Source organism: Pholcus phalangioides, unplaced genomic scaffold (assembly GCF_987345545.1).
Source record: "Pholcus phalangioides strain wild (caught in Gottingen) unplaced genomic scaffold, Ppha-v1.0 ptg000017l_1, whole genome shotgun sequence".
In the NCBI taxonomy this organism is placed as follows: domain Eukaryota; kingdom Metazoa; phylum Arthropoda; class Arachnida; order Araneae; family Pholcidae; genus Pholcus; species Pholcus phalangioides.
The window spans coordinates 1581796-1596768 of record NW_028301610.1 but is presented as its reverse complement, the minus strand read 5'-3'; the positions used below and the strand labels follow the sequence as shown (position 1 = coordinate 1596768).

Below are 14973 nucleotides of genomic sequence, written 5' to 3'. Positions count from 1 at the left end.
AGGGTTGTTTGTAGACATCAAGAGGAACAAAATTGCAATGGAACATGGTGTCGCAAACCACGTTGAGAGGGTGAAAATCGCGAAAAAAACGCATGCAGGTTTCGATGTCGCGCTGGAACGACAAAAAGTACAATAATAACTACAAAAAGATTTATTTGATTAATTATTACAAGAGTTGTTTGAAGTGGCTGCCGCTGACGTCATTGTACAGTCTACAACGACGTAAAAGCGATTCCCAGACGCGCTCGAAGATACCAGGTATGCTTTTGATGTCTGCCGCAGCGACGACAGTCCCCGTCTCATTGGATATCGCTGTTGTTGCATCCGCTGTGCTAAGCCCATTGCCATCTGCTCGACTGTAAATCAGATGCATATCAGCGTATTCCTCGTTCGTGTAGTCAGCCATCACGATACTCATTGAAACAGGCAACTAACTGCTACACGTGCTTACTACCGCAATATCGCTAATTTACGTCGTCCGCAGCGCGTGATCCTACACCAGCGCATGCGTTTTGCGACGCTTCTTACGTCAGATATGGTGAGCGAACCCACGAACCCATTCAGCGATCAACTGACATTCACCTTTCGTCTCCTCTGGACTAAGAGCCTGCATGCGTTTTTCGCAATTTTCACCCTCTCAACGTGGTTTGCGACACCATGTTCCATTGCAATTTTTGTTCCTCTTGATGCCTACTAACAACCCTCTGCGTTTGTCGGTCCATTAACAGAACACCCTGTATATATGGTCTTCCCCTATATGCAGGGTGAATTCAACCTATTCTGCCAAACGGAAGGGGGTGATAGACAAGCCCAAGTGGATTGTGAAATACCCCCTCCAACCTGTCTTATGTCAAACCGTTTTCGAGTTATGGTTTTCAATCGATTATGGAAAAGATATGTGTCAAGTCTAAAACAACTTGCATTTGTGGAGTTTTTAAAAAAACTACACGCAAACGTAGCACAAATTTGGAAAGAAATCCTATAAGATGACATCATTTTCATCGAAATATCTTGATTTATTGGCAAGCTACAAGCGCTGAAAGATTGGCAATGTTCAAAACCAAATTGTTGTCAAAATTTTTCATCGCTAATTACGCAAACACCCTTCTTTCTACAATCGGTCAGCTTTCGATAGAGCTACTTTAAATCATATCAGTATTCTGGTTCAGGAGAAATTTAGCCCTTTGTTCGCAATGCATCATTGAAATCAACGTTTGTCGACGGAGATATTCGACGAAAATTTTGAATTGGTGGCTACAGATTTTGGCGACAATTTGAGTTTGCAGAAAAAATCATCATCATCAGGACCATCGACATGTACAGGATATCTGTATCTAAAATGGCGAGCTTTAATCGCCGAGAGATTGGTGAAGTGAAAAATGGAATTGTCGCCAAAACCTACTAAAAGTTTTTCGACGAACGCAAATTTCAGTGATATATTGCAAAGAAAGGGCTAAATTACTCCTGAACCAGAACATCGATATGGTTTATGCTAGGCTCTTTCGAAAGCTGGTGCAATGGAAAAGTTTTTGGTAAATTTGATCGATTGTAGCTAGAAGGGTGTTTGCGTAATTAGCGATGAAACATTTTGTGCGAAATTCGATTTGGAACTTTGTTAATCTGCAATTTATTTCAATGAAAATGATGTCATCTTATAGGATGTTTTCCCTTTTTTCAAATATGTGCTTAGTTTGCTCTTAGAAAATTCACAAATGGAGGTTTTTTAGACGACATTTTTTTCCCTACTCGTTCATATCCATTATCCACTGTAGCGATACTATTGTACGGCAACCAATAATCCAGCAGATGACGTTAGTCATTCATGATTGCCGCTGTGAATGCTGCGAGTGTATACTTATATATGTATGTGTAATACACTATCTACCAATAAGTATTTGGACACCTGTGATAGAAAAGAAAAACTAACTTTATTCATAATCAATAGTTGGTAGAGCCTCCACGAGAGGCAATTACAGAGTGAACCCTCCGGGGCATATTTCCACAAGTCCTTGTGTGACGGCTAGTGGTATTTTCTTCCACTCGGCTTGGAGAAGACATGTCAGTTCCTTCACCGATTTTGGACGGGTAGGGCACCCCTTAATTCGGCGATCCAACTCGCCCCAGAGGTTCTCGATAGGGTTCAGGTCTGGGCTCTGGGCAGGCCAGTCCATTCGATGAACCCCATTGGCACCATACCAAGCCTTGGTTAACCTCACAATATGACAGCTGGCATTGTTGTCCTGGAAGTAACAGGGGTCCACCCCGTAAAACTGCCACAACGTAGGAAGCACATTGTCATCCAAAATAATGCAGTAGGCGTCGGCGTTGAGCTTACCATGAATGGGGACCAAGGGTCCCAGTCCATACCAGGAGAAACACCCCCAGACCATAATTCCACCTCAGCCGAACTTGACTGTTGGCACAATGCATTCTGGCAGGAGACGTTCTCCAGGCAGACGCCAGACCTAGACCCTGCCATCCGAACGGTAGAGGGTGAACCTTGATTCGTCGCTCCAAAGAACCCGTTTCCACTGATCTACGGTCCAATTTCGATGTGCTTTGCACCACATTAACCGAGCAACGCGGTTGGACTTTTTTATCAAAGGCTTATGGGCAGCAGCACGACCATGAAAACCAATCAGATGTGCTTCCTTACGGATGGTATTCATTGAAACAATACTCCCGGATGCCTGTTGAAACTCCTCGCGGATGAGGGCCATCGGTTGGGTGCGGTTCTTCCGAATTTCTCTGGACAGCACCCGTCGGTCTATATCTCCCAGTTTCGTTGGTCTGACGACTCGGGGCAAATTCCGACAATCACAGCTCACCTTCCACTTCTTAATCACATAGGCCACTGTCGATTTTGGGTACTTCAGCTCGCTAGATATGTCCCTTAAGGATCGGTCATTTTTGTGATACCCGATAATTATACCTTTCTCGAAATCAGAGAGCTCCGAACTGCGCGGCATCTTGCATGCGACTAATGCCGATGTTGTTTCCTACACGATATATACCGGCGGAGGGCGTGACGTATCTCAGGACCGTAGATATCGTCATTTGCATAGGTGTCCAAATACTTATTGGTAGATAGTGTATACGAACAGAGAGAGTCGAGACTTCTAAATGTCCGGATGTGTTTGTACTCGACTGCGATGTAAATAGTTAAGTTTAACCAATAGTAATTTTGATAGTGATAAATTTATATAATAAAGTATTTAAAATCAACATGTACAATATAGTGAATCCTTACATTATATTTATGGGGATGACTAACGCCATCTGCTGGATTATTGGTTGCTATACAATAGTATCGCTACATCACCATAACTTAAAAACGGTTTGAGATAGGGCAGGTGGTGGGTAATTTCATGATTCACTTGGGCTCGTCTATCACCCCTTTTGTTTGGCAGAATAGGTCGGATTCACCCTTGTATACAATACACCGTAAATATGAACTATAAAAATAATTTGTGAAAGACTTTGTTGAATCAACTTGTTGAAACTAGTCGCGTCATCACTTACACTCACACAAGTTGATTCAAAAAACAAATTCTTTGACATAATATTTTTTCATTAAGATAATATAATATCGGATAGTGGCAGAAAAACCAATTCTAAGCAGTCTCCAAATGAATGGAATTGAATTTCTACAGGTGAAAATAGATAAAATGTACTCGAATGATCTTGAAAAGCCCTCTTAATTTTTATTGTGTTCCACAGCTCTGGACGTTCTATCTTCTAGAGCACTAGTGTGTTAAAAACTCTTAACTTTTAAATATTTGAAATTTTGTGTGTAAATACTTCTGTACAAACTTCAGTTTCTTTAATTTCATGATACTCTAAAAAACATCTATAAAATCGTTTATAATTTATGGCCAATGAATGTCTAATCACAGTTACCGATTATCAACAATGCTCATTGAGATAACATGTACAAAGAATATGTATAAAGAGCGATACCTAATCTCTCTTGAAGAGGGCGCGGTAGCCCAGATCGATAAGATACTCGCCTGAAGTACCAAAAGATGTTTAGAGATGTCGTGAGTCAGAAACTTTCCTGACACCGGGGTACAACAGAAACGGCGATATGACCACAGAGAAAGATTGCTACCGCTAGGAGTCCCCCATCAGGGGGTTAGCGCTCCAACCTCTTGATGAGTGTAATGCTTACGTCATCAACCACCCTTATTGAAGATATGAAATATTCTTAATCACATCTTACTCGGTGAGCCAAAAACGAGAAAAATCTTTCGATAGTTTGTGGCCACTTGAAGTAACATTCTCCCCCTCTCCCCGCTATTGATAAGTGCCCTAGAGCCACTTTAGTGATCTCTAAATTTTTCGCGGATCCAAGGATTTGGAAATGCGTTCGGGCCACTTAAGTGCTCTGGAACTGTGCCACGCATCACTCAAGTGATCCGTAATTATGTGCCGCGGATCACTTGAATAATCTGAGAATGTGCCGTGGGTAACTTGAGTGATGTAGAACCGCACTGGGGGCCACTTAAGAGCTCTAAAACTACGTCTCATTTCACTCAAGGGAAAATATTCACGGATCGCTTAAGTGTTCTGGAACTGTGTCCCGGGTCATTTAAGTGATCTGAAAATGCGCGACGAGCCGCTAAAATGTTCTGGAATTGTACCACGGGACACAAGCGACCTGTAAATGTGCTGCTTAGTTCATTTTTACAAAATTAGGTTTGAGGAGGGCAGGCCGCATCAGATAACCCCCAAGACCATATTTGGTTCGCGGGCCAAGTGCCTTTATGCGATTTATCATTATATGGCTTAGAGGGTGGGTCGCAATGAATTTATTAAAGATAAATTTTGAGTTCATAGTCTTCAAATATCATTGAAATTAACAGAAACTGATTATAATAACATATAAAGGTATTTTCGTCCGAAATTTCAATTAAAAAATATTTTTTTGCATTAAAAAAATAAATTTTTTATCGTGGGGGAGGGGGACACGAGCCTCCTATACCCCCTGCTCGTGTGCGTCTCTGATCCCACCAATATGCGTTAGGATTCAGAGGGGCACAGCTGATGACGAAATTTTGGTGACAAGGGGGGGGGGGTCAAAAATAACCAAAAATTATTTGCTTACGTAATGCTTGAACGGCCCCCTACGGAGACACAAAAATTACAGCCACACGACTGACTGCCTGGGGGCCATTTGTGAGAGACTGTAAAGTTTCTACTTCATGAGTCTAATATGGGGTATGGTTCCCTCTCACAGTCAGACAGGCCACACAGCGCGACGGCATACTGAACACGAGGGAGTTGAGGAGTCCCTGCGGCAATCGGTCCCACTCCTGCAGCAACGCAATTTTCAGGTCCGGGATGGTCCTCGGCGGAGAATGGCGAGATAAAATTTCCCTCCCAAGAGCATCCGAGACATGTTCTATAGGGTTTAGGTCAGGAGATCTCGCTGGGGTATCCATACGCCGAACATCCTCACTTTCCAGATAATCGTTGACCAGGTGAGCCCGATGTTGACGAGCGTTGTCGCCCTTGAACAGGAACGAGGGCCAACTGCGCCCCTGAAAAGTCTAACATAGGGCTCTAAGATCTCCTCTCTATAGCTCCTAGTAGTCACGGACCCTCTACCAGACACATGGAGGGGTGTGCGGCCGTCCAACATGATGCCTGCCCAGACCATGACACCTCCACCACCATAGTGGTCCATTTCCCTGATGTGTGAGGGGTGGTATCGGATACCAGGCTCTCTTCAGATAAGTGTACGTCGAGAATCAGTGTCCAGGCTGAATCTCGACTCATCTGTGAAGAGCACGGTGCTCCACTGAAGTCTGGTCCAAGGCTGAAGTTGTCTGCACCATGCTAAACGCGTTCTCTTGTGTGCTGCAGTTAGCGGGTCTTCTGGCGTAAAGCCCTCTCTCATGAAGTCTTCGGGTAAAAGAAGTGTGAAACTCGAACAGAACCGTGAAACTCGAGTTCCAGTAGCAGCATGCAGCTCACGTGAGAGCTGTGATGCTGTAGCAGTCCTGTGGCGCCGCGCTGAAAGTGCCAAATAACGATCCTCATTGGTCGTCGTGGCTCTTCGACGACCTCGTCCAGGTCTTCTCGATATGGATCCAGTGTCCTGAAACTGTTTCCACAAATTGCAGACGACACTGGGCGTAACATCGAGCTCTGTAGCCACCTGCACTTGTGATTGCCCTGCCTCCAATCTACCGACGATTCTGCATCTCATTCCGCCATCCATACGTTTGTGGCTATTCATTTTACCTGATAGCTTATAAAATATACCAAACACTTGTGAGAAACACGGCGAATGTCGCCAAGGAGTACGAGCACAGGAATCGTGGAAAACGCCTCGTGCCCTCATTTTCCCCTCCGTGATCACATCTCCGATCACCCGCACGCGCGTGTACGCTTACGTATTATACACTGAATATTTGCATACTTCTTCTGTGGCATTATTAGTACCTTTGGTTCAGTACTTTTTTGTGAAAATAGAAACAAAGTGCAAATTCTCTTAATTTTGCACACGAGTGTATATCTGATTATATGTATCTGTAGTATATTGGTTAGTGCATTTGCTCGCAATGTAAGAAGACCTGCAAAAATTTTTCTTTCAAGTTCACTTCAACAATAATATCTAGAAAATCTCTTTTTTTGATGTCTCATATGTATTTAGAAAAACAGTTGTTTGTAGTTAGCAGTAAATTTTTCAGGTGTTTGATCACAATAATTTAAGTAATTGAAACATTTGTTCAAAATAGACCTGATGCTTTGCTCAAAAATGGAAAAGATAGGAATCGGGAAATATGCATGTGTATCACTGATGATGAGGGAAAACCAGCAGGAATGACGCCAGGTGAGTTATTCATTTTAATTCAGAATTAGAAGTTTATTTAATTAGGCAGAGTCAATTTTAAAAGTGGAAATATAAAATTACAAATTGACGCACAAAATCAAAAACATTTGTGGGATAGCATAGTGGAGAAAAAATGCATGGATAAAGAAGAGCATACGTATTTTTATATGCTTAAGCACGCAACGAATGCTTAAAAGATGCACAAAGATATGCTTAAGATAAGAAATATGCTTAAAGATATGCTTAAAAGAAAAAAAAATACCAAGAATATAACTACATTTACACAAAGATTGAATTATTTAGAACTCTAATAAGTTGGTTTTAATTTTCAGATGGATCGGCATAGAGAAGACGATGTCTGAAACAGCAGTTAAGAAAAAAATATGTTTAATTTTGAGGTTATTCACACTTAGTACTTGACTAAAATTGAAAATGCCATCCCTGAGCAAATAATTATCCCGAAAATTTCTGTAAGTTGGACATTGAAAAATTCGTGTTCCCAAGTTTCACTTCTACGTAGATCACAAAAGCTGCATATATCGCGAGGCTCAATTGTGAAGTATTTATTTCTGTCTAATAGCTGGCAAACCAAAACGAAGCTGTATTAATACGCGTATAAGATGTATTTGAGTTGATTACTGGATAGTCTTCCATACATAAAAGTGTTTAAATTGATATAGATATATATATATTGCAAGTTTTTTTAATAATGCTAAGGATTTTTTAGAAGCATATTCTGAATTTTTAAATATCTTGAGTGGCAACGGATTTCCATCTTCTTTTCTGGGTTTCAAAATTTCACCCACACATTTCTTATAGTCAATTCAGGCGGCACGCTTTAAAAAGCGTCTTTTATCCTTGGTATGTTTTTCTTCAAGTTTTCTCATTTTTAAACTTTTAACACACTTTGTGTATATATATTTTTGTGTTCTTAACTCATTTGTTTTTTCGTACTTTAATTCTAGTTGTATATTGTCATTGTTATATATTGTCATTATATATATATACTAGGGGGGGGGGGGTCTGCCCCCTGCCGCCTTTGGCGGCCAACCCCCCCCCCACTTCTCTTCACAACATATCTTGTTTATTTCGTCCCACTTCATCAGCGTGCTATAGAAAGAGACATGTGAAAGCACCAGCTTACTGAAGAAGCGAATTTTAATAAAAATAATGATAAAGCAACAAAAAACAAATGAGATTCATCAAGCACCCCCAGAAACTGAGGGCCCAGATTCAATTCGCTGAATTTTAGCGGGGCCCACACTGGATATATCTCGGGCTACCGATGTGTTGCAAATTTTACAATGTGAAACAACAAAAATCAATGAGATACATCCAGGGGCCCCGAATTAGAACCTATCAACATTCCCATGGAGCACTGACCTGGAAGCTTGTCGGACACACCCCTGTAAGGGGCCACGAAAATTTTTCATGTTTTTCAATTTTGCAACGAATAAAATCCAGGCCCCACATCTAGTAGCGGGAACACAATATGCAGATTTTTAGTGGGGAATCCAGACTGGATTTCTCTCGGTCTTCCGCTGTTGCAAATTGTATAATGTTAAAAAACAAAAAGAATCAGATTCATCCAGAGCCCCAAAATGAAACCTGTAAACATGGGGCCCCCGACTTGGAAGCTTGTCGGTCATCCCCCACTGCGAGTGCCATGAAAAATTTTCATTTGTATTCGTTTTACCAATGAATAAAAGCTAGGGCCCCCAATCAGTTGCCCGTTGTATTCGCATACTTTTAGTGGGGCCCCAGACTGTCTTTATCTCGGGCATCCGTTGCAAATTCTGCAACAGAAAATAATGAGATTCATCCAGGGCCCCCAAAATGAAACCTGTAAACATGGGGGCCCCCGTTTTGGAAGCTTGTCGGTCATCCCTCGCTGCGATTGCCATGAAACATTTTCATTTGTATTCGTTTTACCAACGAATAAAATCCAGGACCACCCACGCAACTACCCGTGACCGAATTCGCAAATTTTTTGGAGCCCCCAGACTGGATATATCTTGTGCGTCCGCTATCGAAAATTTTTCAACGTTAAAGCAGCAAGAAAACAATGAGATCCATCAAGGGCCCCTGGAAATGAAAACTTTTAACTTTCCCATGAAGGTATACGTACAATCCCCCCCCCCGGGTACCACGACCCTGTGTGTTGGGAGCACTGTTGTTATATGTATATTATACATATACATACCTCTCGGCATGGCCCCCTACCCCCACAAGGGCAGGGCTGACAGGACCAGAACGATTCTTATCACTTTTTGATTTTTCACACTATAAATTAATCACAGAGGGGCCCTGAAAGGCTGGTTTGGGGGCTCGCCATCTAAATTACAGCCTAAGGGCCCTGCTGTAGGATATGGGAGCCTCTCGGTACATGCACATAACATGGTCCCGATGGGTCAAATGGGTCCCAATTGTGCTAGAGTTAAATGAATACTTGACCCAAAATCGTAACCGACTTCCGTAACACAAAAACGTAACAGATTTCCGTTACTCAAAAACTTCACCCACTTCCGTCACTCTGTTGCTTAGCAACAGGCCCTTTTCGAGTTTGTGATTTTATATTATAGAGTATATATATATACATAAACTGAAGAGCCAAAAAAACTGGTGCAGGCATGCGTATGCAAATAAAGAGATATGGAACCAATCAGAGTACGGCACTGCGGTCGGTAACGCCTATACGCGTATAACACAACAAGTGTCTGGCGTAGTTGTTAGATCGGTTACTGCTGCTACAATGGCGGATTATCAAGATTTAAGCGAGTTTGAACGTGGTGTTATAGTCGGCGCACGAGAGATGGGACATAGCATCTCCGAGGTAGCGATGAAATTTGGATTTTCACGTACGACCATTTCACGAGTGTACCGTGAATATCGGGAATCCGGTAAAAAATTAAATCTACGACATCGCAAGAACGGGGCTGACGAGAAACATTAAACGTGACAGACGTGCAACCTTTCCGCAAATTGCTGCAGATTTCAATGCTGGGCCATCAACAAGTGTCAGCGTGCGAACCATTCAACGAAACATCATCGATATGGGCTTTCGGAGCCGAAGGCCCGCTCGTGTACCCTTGATGACTGCGTGACACAAAGCTGTACGCCTCGCCTGGGCCCGACAACACCGACATTGGGCTGGAAACACGTTGCCTGGTCTGACGAGTCTCGGTTCCAATTGCTTCGAGCTGATGGACGTGTACGGGTATGGAGACAACCTCATGAATCCATGGACCCTACATGTCAACAGGGGACTGTTCAATCTGGTGGAGGCTCTGTGATGGTATGAGGCGTGTGCAGTTGGCGTGATATGGGACCCGTGATACGTCTAGATACGACTCTGACAGGTGACAGGTACGTAAGCATCCTGTCTGATCACCTGCACCCATTCATGTCCATTGTGCATTCCGACGGACAATTTCAGCAATGCGACACCCCACACGTCCAGAATTGCTACAAAGTGGCTCCAGGAACACTCTTCTGACTTTAGACACTTCCGCTGGCCACCTAAATCCCCAGACATGAACATTATTGAGCATATCTGGGATGCCTTGCAACGTGCTGTTCAGAAGAGATCTCCACCCCCTCTTACTCCTACGGATTTATGGACAGCCCTGCAGGATTCATGGTGTCAATTACCTCCAGCACTACTTCAGACATTAGTCGAGTCCATGCCACGTCGTGTTGCGGCACTTTTGCGGGCTCGCGAGGGCCCTACACGCTATTAGGCAGGTGTACAGTTTTTTTGGCTCTTCAGTGTATATATATATATGAAATTTTTCATTGAAAGCTGAGTTTGTTAATTTTCTCTTTGATGCATAATATATATATGTATGTATACGGGGTTATTATTAAAAAACTATCCCGACATATGGGCCCCTAACTATCATACCATTCACAGAAACTGAATGAAATTTTGGCATAAGGTATTTTGAGGTATGCGCTCAAGAATGATATGGAAAACAATAGTGTCACTCTAACAATTACGGTTACAGTGAGAAAATTTCGAAAATGTCAAATGGCAACACCAAGTTTTTTGTATTGGAATGCGATCTCCATACTGAAAAACACTAAATAGCGTTGGAATGGCACCTGTAGCACGAAAATCCCCGGAGCTACGCAAGGAAAAAGTAAAAAGGACTTTGCCGTGCACCAGAGCATTAATGTTCGTTTCATTCGGCTGAGATCCCAGCCTGATTAGTCCTCCACAAGGTCATGTGGAAAATTTGTGAAACAATAAAATGCTTTATTTTATGCTGCTTCTCTGTCCTTATTGGTTGTCCTCACTTTTAGCCTATCTACCGCCGGTGATTTTCATGCTACAGTTGCCGTTCGAACGCTATTTAGGGTTTTTCACAATGGAGATCACATTCCAATACAAAAAACTTGGTTTTGCCATTTGATATTTTCGAAATTTTCTCACTGTAACCGTAACTGTTAGAGTGACACTATTGTTTTCTATATCATTCTTGAGCGCATACATCAAAATACCTTATGCCAAAATTTCATTCATTTTCTGTGAATGGTACGATAGTTAGGGGCCCATATGTCGGGATAGTTTTTTTATAATCACCCTGTATATATCACGGGAGGATCAAGGTTGACTTTTAAAAAACTGTATTCACTCTCGTCAAAAATGTCCTAAACCGTTGCCAGCCAATTGAATTTGGTATCGTATTCATTTAGAAGCTTATTGTATAGAGATTTTTTTAGGCAAATTTTCGGAAGTCTATTACTTTTCATATTTAGAATTAGCAAATGGAACTTGAGCAGGAGTTTTTTCATTTTGACTGATAGGGGTTGACCTAGTTCAATACGGAAGAGATAACCGGGAATATATTTGGCAGGGCCAAAATTTTTCTAAAAAAGAGTGAAAAAATATGTTCAAGGTGACAATACGGCCGAGTTACCGTTCACACGCATTTTCCTGGTACTCCTGGGATTTTGTTTTTTTATACTTTTTAGTCCTAATTTTTGTCCAGTTTAGAACTGGTACTATTTTTTTTTAAATATATAATTTGTGATTTTACCTAGTGCTTATTACTTCTAATTTTATTGATGGGAAAGAACAGGAATAAGCAAGACGGAAATACCAACGGTAAAATATTTACTCCCGCAAATAATCAGCCGATAGATATGAACAAAGGTGATTTGCCGAAGCGGCCTAAAATATTTTCATCACCCGATTCTTCACTTGCCACTGCTAAAGAATGTAACAACGAAGTGTCTATGAGTGAACTGAAATTCCTGATTGTAATTAATTTGCATAAAATATATAGTCGTCTGGACTGCATCGATAGTAATTTAATGAAAATTGCGAGTGATCTAGAATCAACCAAGAATGTAATGCAGTCTTTGCTCTGCGAAAAAAAACCCTCTGTGCAAGTTCAAGCTTTTCAGCGTCGCCTAACGCAAGTTGAGGATCATGGGCGGAAAACTAACTAAATTTTCGAAAATTATCCCCATGGCCCCCCCACATGCTAGTGCCGGTCCCCCTCGCCAGAGGATTTTTCGCGGATCTCCACCCCTTTGGAAAACTTGCTGCGAAGCCGTTTTATTTGCGACCGTGACATTTGCGACTGAAGCAAAAATCGTAGATAGAGCCGCTCACAACCCCGGACTGATGCAAAGCAACTTACTTCCGTTAGCAAAAATCGTAGATAGAGCCGCTCACAACCCCGGACTGATGCAAAGCAACTTACTTCCGTTAGCAAAAATCGTAGTGTTTGCGACCGAAGCCACGGGGGGGGGGCATCAAAGGGAGGGTAAGTTGAAGGAAGATGTAGCAAGAAGGATGATTTACAGCACTCAACCTGTCAGAAGTATGGAAAGGATTGCACACTCAATTAGCGGACTAGGAGCGTATGGTTTCTCGTTGAATTCGATTTTTCTTCTGGGACCAGCTGCAATTTCTTACTGTAACTTCATAAATATCATCGATAGTACCGGAATAGAATATCTACACTATTTTTGATGTATAGATCTTTTGCATCGGGAATTTTTTGTTTTATTACGATCTTTTGCATTATTACGATCAGATAGTCAAAAATTGGAAAGTTTATTTATTCTGCCGGAATAAATTAACTTTCCGGATACAATCCGAAGTTGGGTCCGTTAAATCGTGGTGTGTTGTGTCTTATTGGGGGGGAAATGAATTCCACAGTATAAAGTTAGTATTTCAAATAAAGTTGAGGTAGATTAAAACATACCTATCACTAAATTAAAAAGAAAATGTAATTTACACGTTAAGTATAGGCCCCCAAGAGAAACGGTTATACTGGTTTAAAAATATCAAAACGATGTGTGATACTTGTTACGGACTGTTTCGTGTAAACATTTCAAGAAGCTTGAATAAATGTTTGGAATGCAGTGTGGGAACTAAATTCAAGAGCCTTACAGGTGAATTAAATAAAAAAAGACTGAATATAGAAGGAAAGAAAAATATATTAGCCATAACAAAAATGTGGAATATAATTGTGCATACAATTAATTTGAGAAAAAATTATTAACAGATTAATTAAAATTTCAGAAGTATGTACTCATGATGTGTTCCTATTACGATGATAGACCGGTAACTGGTTCATGGGACATTAACCGACAGCAATTTATCAACTGTTAATAGTTTAAGCAGACAAATATTATTATGCACACGCCGAAATATTATTGATGTCAAATATACATTAATTATTGAGTATTAATAATACTTATCGACTAAAACATATGCTGTCGAAGTCATACGCGTGATGTAAGTCAAGGAATTTTCTATCATATTTTTTTTGTCCGTGAATTTATTAGATATATACCAACAGCCGGATTATTTACTGGATTTACTAGATATATACTTTTTATTTATTCGTGTTTTTTTCAATGCACCTAAAATTCATCAAAATATTCTTACCACATTTCCCAGGATCTCAGGGAAAGGAAAAAGATAAAAAATTTTAAGTGATGGTCCTTATATATATTTGACACGTCAAAGAGTTGTTTATTAATAGAAGAATGCGTCTTTTGTGGAAGGCTACAAATACTAATTTTTGAAGAAAATTCGGCACAACTCTAACATAAATACCTCACACTTACATTCTGGCCTCGTGTTCCAGCATGTACCGATTCATTATAAATTCCGCAGAGGAATGTGTACGAGGTGCATGTACAGTTAAGTACTACTATTAACCGACTTCGTCAGAAAGATCCGTCACCTTCAACAATTCTTCAAATTATCATCAGGCTGTAGAGATTAGCGAATTTATGGCATTCGCAGCAACCTTGGGAATGAGATCAGAACTGTCGTATCTCAAAGTGTTCCCATCAGATCTCGAGGGGTCGTGGAAGCACTCGAAAATGCCCGGGAACAATGGTTGAAAATCGCAGTATACAGTAGCACTTACTTATCCGAATCAATTGAGACCAGTTCCCATCTGGATGATGGGATAATTCCTGAAATGAATGTTATTTCTTAGTGAAAAGGGAATTTTGCTTTACTATGTAATGTAACTTGATGACTATTAAAACAATTTTGTTCACATTTTATACTTGCGTAGGCCTACTGTATTAAAATCTTTCATTGCCGGAACATAACGGGTAGGAGCAGACAGGGCTCTGAGGCAAATGTTATTTTGATTTTATTTTGTACCATAAATGCACTGCAAACAACCATGGCTACTTATTAAACATACATATTTAGTATCCGATTAAATTGACCAGATTTGCCCTCAGGGGTATGTGAAAGATGCGACCACACAGAGCCCATCGCTTGAAGGAGTCTCGAATACGTTGTAATATTTTTAAAAAAAATAGTTTTTTTTCTATAAAAATAGAACAAGATAGCTATATCTCAACTATAGAAATGATAATGATTATTCCGAATAATACAACAAATAAACGAGAATTATTCGCAACTCGAAGGAGCCCCACACATCATTTTCTCTACGAGCTCTACGTCTGGTAATGGTGAGTCCCGGAATTAGCCTAATCCTGAGGATCTACTGACATTTTATTTTGGGCTTGAAATTAATTTGACTTTGATAACAATGCAGTTATTATAAAATATAATTAAAATAATAGACGAATTAAGTGCAACCAATTTTTCAGCTAGTTTTTGTACCACTTAATACCTTTGC

At 40.8% G+C, this 14973-nt stretch overlaps 1 protein-coding gene across 5 annotated transcripts in view; it reads left to right on the top strand.

Moving 5' to 3' along the window:
* The window catches only part of LOC149072102 (neural cell adhesion molecule 2-like), a 396536-nt gene that overhangs the window by 346012 nt on the left and 35551 nt on the right, over positions 1–14973 (top strand). For all 5 annotated transcript variants that reach the window (XM_089247386.1, XM_089247385.1, XM_089247387.1 and 2 more), the window contains one exon: positions 6747–6841. In XM_089247386.1, the coding sequence (XP_089103512.1) occupies positions 6747–6841 (95 nt within the window). The remainder of the gene's footprint in view (positions 1–6746; positions 6842–14973) is intronic.